General features: G+C 38.9%; 1 protein-coding gene across 1 annotated transcript in view; it reads left to right on the top strand.

The window, feature by feature from the left end:
- Positions 1 to 1,227: 1,227 nt before the first annotated feature.
- Positions 1,228 to 12,915, top strand: part of nmd (no mitochondrial derivative) — a 49,267-nt gene continuing 37,579 nt past the window's right edge. Inside the window, exons 1-3 of the mRNA XM_067126021.1 lie at positions 1,228 to 1,892; positions 4,143 to 4,187; positions 8,756 to 8,933. Coding sequence (XP_066982122.1) covers positions 1,707 to 1,892; positions 4,143 to 4,187; positions 8,756 to 8,933 — 409 coding nt within the window. The 5' untranslated portion in view covers positions 1,228 to 1,706. The remainder of the gene's footprint in view (positions 1,893 to 4,142; positions 4,188 to 8,755; positions 8,934 to 12,915) is intronic.

The following is a 12,915-nucleotide window of genomic DNA, read 5'->3' on the forward strand; positions in this document are numbered from 1 at the left end:
TAAGCATCATTAAAAATGAAGAAAATTCTCTTTCTCTCTCTCTTAGATGATAGCCTACTGAGGAGACAATTTTTATTTGTTGTTTGCATGTTTTGCCTCTCATTATCGTTTCCCACTAATTCTGTCTTCTTCTCCAGATGTTGCTATGGTGAGTTTTGTGAATGGTTGACGGGTATCTGTTGGAAAAGCTAATTGTACTGAGCTGAAGTTTGCTTGATATGATGAATGAAAATAAGCAGTTTTAGTCCCCAAAACTACAAGTAGGTCTCTCGTCTTTGATAATAATGGTAGAAATTATTGCAGTCAGTGGTGACTGAAAATTTAATTGTCACTCCCTTCAGTGACATAGGTTTGAACTACTTATGGGGACACTTACATGCAACTTGTGCATTTTTGTACTCTGTTACCCAAGGATTGTGTAAAAGTACTTTCTTCTCTGCCGCTCCTCCGTGTGTAAGTCTGAGGTGGTTTTGATGTGCTTTCACGAACAAAGAATGATGTGCCTTCTCTTACTGGACCCCGTTTTGGATTTGTGCAATGGTATGATAACTGACTGAGATCTCACAAGAATAAGAATAGTCTTCATGCCAGTGAAGTATCCTGGCACGTCATAAGGAAAAAGGAATAGAGATTATGATGAAGTTATTAGTTTATTACCGTGATTTGATTTTATATATATATATATATATATATATATATATATATATATATATATATATATATATATATATATATATATATGTGTGTGTGTGTGTGTGTGTGTGTGTGTGTGTGTGTGTGTATAAATAAATAAATAATATATATATATATATATATATATATATATATATATATATATATATATATATATATATATATATGTAATGTAATTATGAATTTTTATTGAAAGTGCATACGTTCATTTTGTCAGGACAGTGCTGTTTTTGCAACGGTACTTGCGTCATTACTTGCCCGACTAACAAGTTATAAGTTCATTGCTGATTGGGAAACAAAGCTTTTAGAAAATAATCTCATCTAATTAAATGGGAAAAGAAATGATTGTTATAAGATTTTAAACGCTGTTGACGAATGAAGTACGTAAAGTTGTGAGATCTACCAAGGAAAATAATGACATCAGATGTAAGAAATATTAATAATAAAAAAAATCTGGTATTCTTCCAGAGCAAATGTTAGAGCTCTTCTAACTGACAATAAATGAGGTAGAAGGTAATAACTTTTGGGTACCTTAAGTTTCAATTAATTGCAGTGTTAAAGGCTATTGACGTCCCCTAACTGACTATTATTTCCAATTAATTGCAGTGTTAAAGTCTATTGACGTCCTCTTGATGTTATGCTAATGTTCTCTAATTATTCTGATGTTGAGTATCATCATTTTATTCATTCTTTACATCACTCATTAAGCCTACGTACCATCCATTAAGGGACACTAATAACGTGTTCAGCACGTACCTAAATGCATTGTTTTGGTACCAAGATGTTAAGCTATCAAGAATCTTCAGCGGACTCTGAGGCAGCAAGCTACGCGGCACAACCTATTATATAACGGAGGCGGTAAAACTGGCACATTAGAAGTTGAAGTCACTTGGCCGATTCCTTGACGGTGCCAGCATTTCATCATCATCGAACGATCACTGCAGACGATCTTCTTAAGCTCTCCAAGAGACCTAACCTCCTTTTGCTTCCAATCTGATCACTGGAGTGTGTTCATGGTGTTCCGATTGATTTTATCGAACTACAGTCGCAAGATGGAGGGAGGAGAGCTGACGAGGGGAGAGGTGTTGTCCTTACTGGTCCGACTGGCATTTGCAACAGCAGCTTCATACTTCACTGTGAAGCTCCTTGTCTCTGCTATGGATCCAACGTCCAAGCAGAAAAAGGATGCAAAGCGCAAGGTTCGATAGTTTTTCATTTTAGCTTGGCTGTAAGCCCAAACCAGGAAATAAACTCGTTTACCTTTCATTTCCATCACAGTTCAGCTCCACGAGTAAGCCCATTTGCCCCAAACTACACCTTTTACATTAGCCCAGACGTGGTAGTTTTAGAAATTGGGTATGTAAAAGTGCTAAAGATTTGTGTGTTATTTCTGTGGGTTGCTGCCTGCCTAAAAGCAAATCAAAGACATTTCAACATGGGTGCATCTTAAACTAACCTACCATGGGGTGCTATGCCCAGCCTTGGGTGGTGGTGGGGTAAAACTGAAGCCTACTACCGCACCCCTCTGCTTCAATAACTGTCAGTGTATGTGCAAAACTGGCGCCGTATTTTTTTTTACCAGCCCCTTGGTGATGAACCTGAAAACATAAACAAAAGATGGTAAATATAAACACAAACAAAAGGCATAGGCTTAACAGTAACAAAAACATCAGCAAAAAGGTGGTAAATATTACTGTTGCTAACTTGTGGGAACCAGGCTGCAGAAAGTCTTCAGTTTTACCCATGGTGTTTCTCCAGTGTGACTCCCTGCACTGTTGAGCAAATTGCGTGCAACTATTTTGCATTATTACACTTGAGTGCATTTTGATAGCATAATTCAGTCTGACTTGACAGTGAAATTATCTGTGGTATTGACAAGACCAATCATAAGTTGTATGACAGGCACTCATAACTAGCTAGGTATAGGGGGCGGCAAAAACGATTGGATTGCTCGAATGTTAATGGACAAAATTTTGTAAAACAAGGAGGGAGTTTCTGGGTAATTTATTTACTTAATACCAGTTCATGATATTGGATTTCATTACTTTGTTTTAAAGCCGCCTTGCTATGCTTAATATGAAAAGCATACCAAAATCTATCACAAATTTACTGTTATCGAAATATTTACCATTGAATGTTGTTACCCACTCAGACTTTTTCAAAATTCTTTATTTATATCGTGAGGTACATGCAAGTGCATTGTGGGTAGGGATGGCTAGCATACTTTCAACCTCATTTTCAACTTTCATCTGGAAGTGTGAGAACAAGGACAGTGCTGAACCTGATTGGTTCTTTTGTTATAAGTTTCACTAATGAGGCCGAAGTGGGCTTTTGGAATGAGGGCAGATCTTGAAAAAACTTGCTTCAGTTCTAATCATAGCTCCTTTGGTGCAGATGTGCAGCTCTTATTCCTTGAATTACTTTGATAGTATTGCAAAATTTCATGTGGATTATTTTTAGTGTTTTGAATGTTGCTGATATTCGTTTCAATGACAAATATGTAGTTTTAAAGGAACTGGATCCCCTCGTATCTTACAATTAGGGGGGAGGACCACAGTGGGAAATAGGGCTTTGGGTAGGGAAAAGTACTAATTTAGTCAAATTTAGGGATATATTCTAATATCTCCATGATACTTTTGCAAGTTCTGATTCCGATGAAGGTAAGGTTTATTTAACATTTTTAAATTAACATCACACTTGGCAAGTAAGGAGCTGGTAACCTAGCTTATGTTAGCAGGGTGGAGCCCAAGGAGCAAACTCCCCCACCCTAATTCAAGTAGGGACTTGGGTTACGTCACAATCCTTCTGATTTTAATTTACAGTGCCCTAGATTAGGTTAGGTTGGTGAGGCTGTCCAAAATGAATGTCAGAAACATTCAAAGCACACACTGAAATGCATGAAAATCCAATTTCCAGCTCCAGACTACAATTGTGGCATAAAGTAAAAATTATAACAGGAAAGATTACCTCAAAATGAATATAAATGAAATCCAGTAGACTTTAACAGCCACTGAAGCAAAGGTAGATAAATAAAGACTTGCTAACAAATGAGGAGGACGGCCACTATCTACAGAAGGGACAGAAGCATGTCTTTAATTTCTTTCTATTCCAATTGACACATGAATACGAGAATGTGGGGACATTTGGACCAAGAACAATGGCTTTTTATAATTAGTGAATTTTTATACATCAGTGCATTCATAGTTGAGGATGAAAACAATGTGTATTGTGTATTGCTAGCTTTCCTTCCATTATATGTCGAGTTGAATTTCAGATTTTGAGGGGCCTGTAAATGGCAAATATAAGCCTAATTGGATTTTTTCTTATATATTTTATCTGATGTATTGTATTAGATAAGAGAATAATAAGGTTATTTTTCAATGTAGTAAATTGAGATTTTTAGTGATTGTAAATATTCATTTAAGGTAGTTTTTCTTCTTTATTTTCAGGCTCAAGAAGTACTGCAAAGACTTGGAATCAAAGAAAGAGTATCTGTAAGTAGCAAACTAGAATCTTTTTTTTATTTTTATTATAAATGTCATCATACTTTGAGTGCAGTATCCTTTAAATAATTGAATTATGGATGTTTAAATAAAAGGAAAATTTTGAAACCGTAAAGAAGAATTATATGTGTAGTACATGGGGCATGAGAATTAACAGGACGGGAAGTGTGGAGCAGGTAGAGAAATTGGCAAAAGCTTTGCATAGGTGAAATTATAGGTCATTGTGTTTAGTCATGTGAAAAGAATGGATTATAACAGTTTGATGAAAAATAGTGTAAAATTCACAAGCATTGGGAGTAAGGAAGAGAGGAAGAGCTAAAATGGATGGCCAAATGGTGTAAAAGAGGTACTGTATTGGAAAAAGAGGTCTCAACATTCAGGGAGTAAGAGAGGGGAAATAAATTCCTCTAATTCTTCATTGGCCTGCCGGAGACTCAAACGTGGGCCCAGCAGAGTGCTAGCCAAGAACTATATCAACCCGTCCAACAAGGACCTACATGGTACAGGCAGTCCTCAGGTTAAGGGGAGGGGGGTTCATTCCAGCAGCCTGCCGCAAGTCAGATATCGCCGTAACCCAAAAATCGTTAGAAAAATTTATAGCACCGGTGAGTTATGGCACTTTGGCACCGTAATCCAGATTTCAGCACCGTTTCGGTGCCGTAATCCTAGTATTGGCGCCATTACAGGGCCATAATCCAAGTATGGCACTGTTACCACACCTGATTTTTTTATGACTACAGTATACAGTATGTCCCCCGTAATCGCAGGGGTTAGGGACCTCAACCACCTGCGTTAAGCTAAAATCAGTGTTAAGTTGGCATCCCCCTCTAAAAACACTTATAAATGGCTATTTTATAGTTCAAATACCAAAGATGCCCCCCCACTAAAAATGCTTGTAACTGCCTGTTTTAAGAGGCAGTTATAATATTAATATAATTGTAACACAGCAAAATATCAATAAAATATTTCACTTACAGAATCCATTAATACTGTATTATATTGATCTATTATCTTCGTAATATGTATAAAAAAAACAATCATCAGCTGATTGAGCTTACCACCTCAGTTCTCTCTCTCTCTTAGCCCTTTGTTGGCCGAGTCGGTTGAGCTTCAGACCGTCATTCGATGGGCCGGAGTTCAATTCCCGCCGCCGGCTGATGAAGAGTTAGAGGAATTTATTTCTGGTGATGGAAATTCATTTCTCGCTATAATGTGGTTCGGATTCCACAATAAGCTGTAGGTCCCATTGCTAAGTAACCAATTGGTTCTTAGCCACGTAAAAATAAGTCTAATCCTTGGGCCAGCCCTAGGAGAGCTGTTAATTAGCTCAGTGGTCTGGTAAAACTAAGGTATATACTCTCTCTCTCTCTCTCTCTCTCTCTCTCTCTCTCTCTCTCTCTCTCTCTCTCTCTCTCTCTCTCTCTCTCTCTCTCTCTGCTCTGTACCATACATATCCTTTAATGAGAAGAATTGCTGTACAGAGAGAGAGAGAGATAGTGAGAACTGATATTATGTTTACATCAGTAAAAACAAGTGCAGATGTCAGGACGATCATTTTCTTTTATACATATTAGATGATAGTAAATCAGTATTAATACAGTATATATATACTCGTGCAATGTGTGATCTCGCGTATCGTGTGACCCCAAATTTTCACCCTTAGAAAATTATTTTATCATGTATCTCGTGTATCATGCAAGTTCCTTTTTTGAGAGACTAAATTACAATAGGTTAACCTCTTTCCCTCCATTTCTTTTCTATTCCATTTTCTAGTTAAATAAGTTAAAAAAAAAAAGTAAAAGAGAAAGATAAAAGTATCATTAGTAACGTTATACTAGTTGCATAAATGCGTACAGCCATAAACAACTGAACGAGAAATAGCTGTTTTGCTATGAACAACCGAATCGGATGACAGCTGTTTTGCTTGCATTTCAGCCCTCATATGATTGTAAAAAAAATGACCATACAGTAGTTGTGTTACAAATAACGTTAAGTAGAATAGGACTAATATATTTTTACTTTATACCCGTATTCGCTATGGCGAAAAGGTCAGCAGGAAAATATACTGCTAAATTCAAGCTGCAAGTTGTAGCCGAAGCTGAGAAAACAATGTTCAAGTTGCTAATGACTATAAATTATTGTATTGGCAACATGGATAAGGATAACACTTGTGTAACCTTCAATATGCTTGACTGTAAATAAAATTGGAGAGAAGTATTTTAATGTAAACTACCAGGCATGAAAGAACACATTTTACTGTTGGTTTCACGACAACAAAAGATAAATGCTTCAAGCTCGTATTATGATGAAACCAAGAGAAAATAACGAACGGAACCTGTTGACTTTTTTTTACATAAACGTTTAACATGCCTCAGCGCCTTTTATTAAAAAAAATATATTTATAGTTCAGAACGAGACATATTTAAGTCACATTTCGACTTGAAAACACTGAGTATAACGAAAAATAACCTTGTTGCATATAAATAGTGTGTCTAGAGATGCATTTACACTAACTAGAAGCAGGAAAATCACTGAATTGAGTTAAATACGGCGAAGTAAACTTACTGAGTAATCGACCTTAGCTGATTTCCAAACCAAAACGTGGATCGCTATTTTTGTATTTTATAATACAATAGTAATATGAGAATACATACAATATTATTTGATACAGTTAAGTAAAGCATAACTTTTTAAAAGATCCATGGAAAAGATGTGTATTCTTCATGTTTGTATTTTATAATGCGATGCTAATATGCGAGCATTACATACGTTGATTTTATATCTCGTGTATGATGCGAGTCCCTTAAAATTAGCTTCAAAATTAGGTCTTCAAAAGTCGCATGAGAGAGAGAGAGAGAGTTATTTGAAAATTAGTAAATCTTTTTTTATCATAAAAAATGTATTTAGTCACAAAAATCAAATGAAAATGCAGTAATTAGTGAATATTTCTGTACGAAAAAATCTAGGAAGTCGTGAATTTTCCGCAAAATGTTTGGAGATGAGTTCCACAGAAAAATCCGTGATTAACTGAAGGCGTGATTGCTGATCCGCGGTCTAACGGGAACCCACTGTATTTGAAAAAGTGCCGTAAATACGGATTTGCCTCAGGCCAAGACAGCCATAACCAAGGGGGACTGCCTGTATTGGGGAAAACCACAGGCCCTAGGACCTAGATGAGATTGTTGTGGCTCTTCAGGATTTTTTATTTGCTTCTTTCAGTAATGTCATGCTAACCAAGAAGACAGTTATTAAAGGATCCCAAAGTTGAGTATACAGTATGTCCTTTGCAGAAGATAATTTTCTGAAGTACTATTCCAGAAAAGAAGTAAAGGACTTGGATAGACTTAGAAATAGGAGATGGTCTTAACCCAATATTTCTCCATGTAAAAGAGAAGATGGTCTTAATCAGCCCATGCTTCTCCATGCTGCTAAAAACACATTTGGGGTGATTGTAGATAATCTTTAAAACTCCCTTGACACAAAGTTAAAACCCGTAAACAGAAATTCACCTTTATGAGGAAATTTGCTGAGAATACAAAAGTGCTAGACTGGTCATAAAGATCATTCAGGGGTTAACTGGAAAGTTTAGAACCTCTTGCAAGGCACCTTTCCCCTAAAATTTTAGTATCCATGTCTTGTGCATGGATTACTAGATCCCCTTGACTGTGGGACATTTAATGACTGAATATTTCAGTCTGAGGCCTAAAAAAGTTTTCCTTTTTAATTAGAAATCATGGTGATATTTTTAATAATATTGTAGTGGTATTTTCAAATTGATCATCCTCATAAGTTATGAACACCCACTTTTATCTTTATCAATTTTATAATTTGTTTTTTCAGTGTAACTACATTTAATTTAGAAAGTTACGTACTTTTGGTGCTGATGATCGCTTTTGCTGTTTTGAATTCTAAATAAATCAGTTAGTCAGTAAAGGAGAAGGTTCTCTGCTCTTTCACGTATCAATTACACAATGGTCATACCACCTTGCCATGGTTTCATGGGAAAGCACAGCTGATGGCTAACTTTTTGGAAATTGGATCCAAATTTGAATACTGCAGTTCCAACATGCTGTTTAGAATCCAAGTCCATCAGTACATAATTGATTCCATGTAAAGTTATTGCCCAAAATAAGGCCGATTATGATCCATCACTAGAATGCCAGAGGGACATATCTTGGTTATCTCTCCAGTAAAGATTTGAACCCCAATACAGATTTATTCTTGATGAGTCAACTAAGAAGTTTTTGGATTTACTACCGCTTATATAGATTTCCAGTCAGATATAAGTGTTAGAGGATTATCATTATTGCATCTCTGTTTGTTAGTGATTTGATATACATATTGTAAGAACTTTATTTGTTAAATCAATGTACTGTGTACAAAACATAAAATTTGTATGTGTCATAATCTATGCCTGTTTTTTCCTCCACCCCATTGATTAGCATACAGCAGATAGATTGGAAAAACCTATAGCAGTGGTAGTTCTCTTCTAAATTTGTTCATGTATAAAAAGGAATTTAGTTCTCACTGTTGTAATTTGCCCCTTATTCTTATTTCAGTTAAGTGAATATGAAATGATGATTGCCAGTCAGCTTGTTGAGCCTTCCCGCATGACTACCTCATGGAGTGACGTAGCTGGTCTGTCTTCAGTTATACGTGAACTGCGCGAAACAGTAATTCTCCCTATTCAACAGCGTAATCGACTTCAGTCATCTAAGTTAATTCAACCACCGAAAGGTATTCCTTAAGACATCTAATTTTTCTGTTATTTTTAAATTAAGAATTCCATGGTGCATGTACTGTTAGGTAGCAGCCTTAATTGTCTACTTAGTATGATATGGATGTGTAAATGGTATGCATACTGAGCCTGTTATACCAGGAGCCACATGCTGTACTTAAAACAACACAGGCTCGGTCAACTAGGCGTCCCAGAGAGCTTTCAACTGCTAGCACCAAATCTGTTCCTCCCCTTCAGCCACTGCCCTTTCATGGTGGCTGACAAAGGGCCCAATCCAGACCTAGGATGAATCTCCGGTTGTCGTCTTGCTCATTTAAGAAGTCCTCAGCCAAGTCTTCCTCACCTAAGTGAGGACCCTGTCCTCCATGCACCGGTAGGAGCCAGGTTCTTCCATTTCTGGGAGAAATGGACTACAAGGGGAGCGGAGTAGTGGATTGTGAAAGTATTGAAGGAGGGCTACTGCATCCCATTTTGGGAGAAGCCTCCCTTAGTCAACACTCCTATTGCATTAATTGCCTAATCTGTAGGCTCAGAGAGGTTTTTGGCCCTCTCGGACGAAGTCTCATCCCTACTCAAGAAGACAGCCATCAAAGTGGTCAAAGATGTCAGGTCAGACAGTTTCTACAATCGTCTCTTTCCAGTCCCCAAGTCATCAAGAGGATGGAGACCTGTCCTGGACATCAGTGCCTTGAATTTCTTGTCACTCTGTCATGTCATCCATTCGCCGAGGCGACTGGATAACAACCATTGACATGCAGGATGCCTGCTTCCACATACCTGTACTCCCAGACTCTGGGAGGTACCTCAGGTTTGTGTTCCGCAACAGAGTTTACCGGTTTTGAGCCTTGTGCTTTGGTCTTTCGACAGCTCCACAAGTGTTCACTCGAGTCCTTGCTCCGCTTGCCAAATGGCTTCATCTTATGGGAGTCAAAATCTCTCTCTTTGTAGAAAACTGGCTTCTTTGATCACCTTTGAAGGAGAGGTGCATGGAGGACCTTCAGAAGACCCTTCACTTAGCACAGGGTTTAGGCCTACTGATCAACTCCCAGAAGTCCCAACTGATTCCAACGCAGAGGATTCTGTATATGGGGACGACAACAGACTCTCAGAGTTTTCAGGTTTTTTCATCCCCCCAAAAGAATAGAGTTATGTTTGAAGAAAGTGAACGATTTCCTCTCCCGTCAAACCTGCTCAGCCAACCAGTGGATGAGCCTTCTGTGCACTCTAGCCTCCATGGAACAGTTCATCTCCCTGGGAAGACTCCATATGAGAGTTCTCCAGTTCTATCTAAGGACTAGCTGGAACAGGAGAGCTCATCCAGACACGTTTGTCTTTCCAATCTCTTGGGAAATCAAGGAGGGAATCGAGGAAGATTTCCTATGGTGGCGGTCAGAAAGCAGATTGTCAGAGGAGAAGTCCCTCCTCCCGGGAACAGAAACTCTGGCACATCAACATCAAGGAACTGACAGAAATTCATTTAGGTCTGCAGCACTTTATGACAGAAGTCTACAACAAGACGGTGGACCGTGCATTTGGACAATGCCATGGCCCTGTCATATATAAAGAAGCAAGGGGGACTCACTCTTTCTCCCTCAGCGAGGCAGCAAGGCCCCTTCTTCTATGGGCGGACCGCAATCAGACCAGGTTAGTAACTCAGTTCATCCAGGGCAAGCTCAATGTCCTTGCAGACGAATTGAGCCACTGCATTCAGGTACTCCCCACAGAGTGGACTCTTCTTCCACAGGTGTGTGTGTGGATCTGTGGAAGCTGTGGGGGAGACCACTCATGGATCTTTTCGCGACCTCCAAGAACCATTGTCTTCCCTTATTCTGTTCGCCAGTCTCAGACCCTATAGCATGGGCAACAGATGCCATGCTACAAGACTGGTTGAACAAAGATCTGTATGCCTTCCCACCATTCTGCATGGTAAGGGAAGTCCTCAACAAGATTTGTGTCTATAAGAATGTCACAGTGACGTTAGTAGCCCCTCCCTGGCCACAGAAGGAATGGTTCCCAGATCTCTTCAGGCTTCTAACAGACTTCCCGAGACTGTTACCATAAAGGCCAAGTCTTCTCAGACAGCCCCACTTCAGGCATTTCCACCAAGGATTGATGACTCCAGCCCTGACAAGATACAGACTGTTGGGAAACTCCTTAGACAGAAAGGATTTTCAAGAGAAGCTTCAGAGGCTACTGCAAAATGTAGATGGCAATCCTCCAGCAAAGTCTACCAAGTCAAGTGGGCAATCTTTCGAGCCTGGTGTAGAAGATATAACATTCGTCTTCTCAGACGTCTGTAGTAGCAGACAATGCAGATTTTCTTCTTTATTTGAGGATGTCTAGGGGCTTTTCCTCCTCTACGATCAAAGGTTACAGGGCAATGCAGAGCTGTTTTCTGGCACGGGAGTGTGGATCTTTCCTCAAATCAGGACCTATCCGATTTCATCAAGTCCTTTGATACCTCCAAACCTAAGGGATTTAGAGGCTGTCTCTTGGAATTTGGATATAGTGCTTAAATGGCTCTCGGGTCCTCATTTTGAGCCTCTTTGTTCGACTTCTGAATCAAGCAGTAAAATGGATCTTACGTTACAAATAAAAATATAACATGCATTAATCGCAAAAATATGCTTTAATCAATATAAATGAGTGCAAAATCTTGAAAATTCCTAAAGCTACTATGCGCTAAGGTTTGCTACCCTGAACGGCACGGATTTTAAGAGTGCTTATGCGCTCGTGACTGGAATCTCAGCAAATGTTTTTACCTTTTTAATTTACATACACGTTTTTACTTGGGGAATTTCCACGATTGTCAGTCTTAGACAAGGTTGTCAGCCTTGGCCAAGCAGTGGAACGCTATAAAGTGGCTGACAGTAAAACAAAACGAGCAGAAAATGAAGAAGATTACTAATCTTCGGTACTCTTTTTAGTCAAGTTACTGCAAAGTATAATTATACTCGGTGAATGGTTAATTACATTTACTCAGCAATTACAAACAGTAGTTTACAAATTTATTATACTAGGGGCACACGTGAATGATAATAAATAAGCTGAGATTATAAAGATTCGGCAGTGCCATAGAAGATGAAATTCCTCATCACACATGGATAGGTCCAGACGACGAATGCAAGGGCGAGCTGAGTTTCCTTGGTCACTCACAATGAAGGCATCCCTCTGGAAGAGAGAGGTGTCAAATTAACTATGGGATTGGTGAGAACTGAAGCCCTAATACCATGCACTTGGAATACTAAAGATTCGCTAACAACGTGCCCACAAGTGGCATAGCCAATCGAAATTCATATATATCGCACTTCGCAAATTGGAATTAGGGTTTAGTGATGAATGGAGAGAGAAATACACATGGTGAGCATGAGATATACTTGGAGGGGGTTTGTTAAAGGTCAAAAAATATATCAATAGGAGGAAAAACAGACCGCCAAAATATTCGTTCGTCTGAGGCATACCACAGGCATCCAAAGGCACTATCCAGTTATCCTGAATTGGGACACAACAAGTGGAGCAAGGGTTGGTAGTCCTGTGAAGGGTACAAGTCAGGAAAATATGTCCTCTGGTTAGTAAGGCCAATAACCACGTGAGAGTGAATCCAGGAGTGCTCGGGTGACGCCAAGGCAGGAGCACCTCAGGGTCCAATATGGCCAATGCATCAGATAGGACTTTCAATCTTTGTAGCGGCTCTCCCATGGCATCCTGGAAACTCAAGATTTTGACAGCAGAGGAGAAAGTACAGGAAGGACAAAATGAGAGAATTATGCTATGTGGGCAGCCATTTGCACTTGTTTGCATGGGAGCTGCCATTTTATGAACGAGGGTTAACCCTGCACATAAAAGTCACCATTTTAGATTTGACCCAAAACAAGGCCTTTTTTCATTGAGTCTTGTAACAACTGGCAAAATTCCTCTATTCCTTCCTTGGGAGCATCCAAAACTTTGCCATGAGTCTTCTTGTTAGAAAATGTATGTCGA

This window comes from Macrobrachium rosenbergii, chromosome 23, assembly GCF_040412425.1.
Source record: "Macrobrachium rosenbergii isolate ZJJX-2024 chromosome 23, ASM4041242v1, whole genome shotgun sequence".
NCBI classification, from domain to species: Eukaryota; Metazoa; Arthropoda; class Malacostraca; order Decapoda; family Palaemonidae; genus Macrobrachium; species Macrobrachium rosenbergii.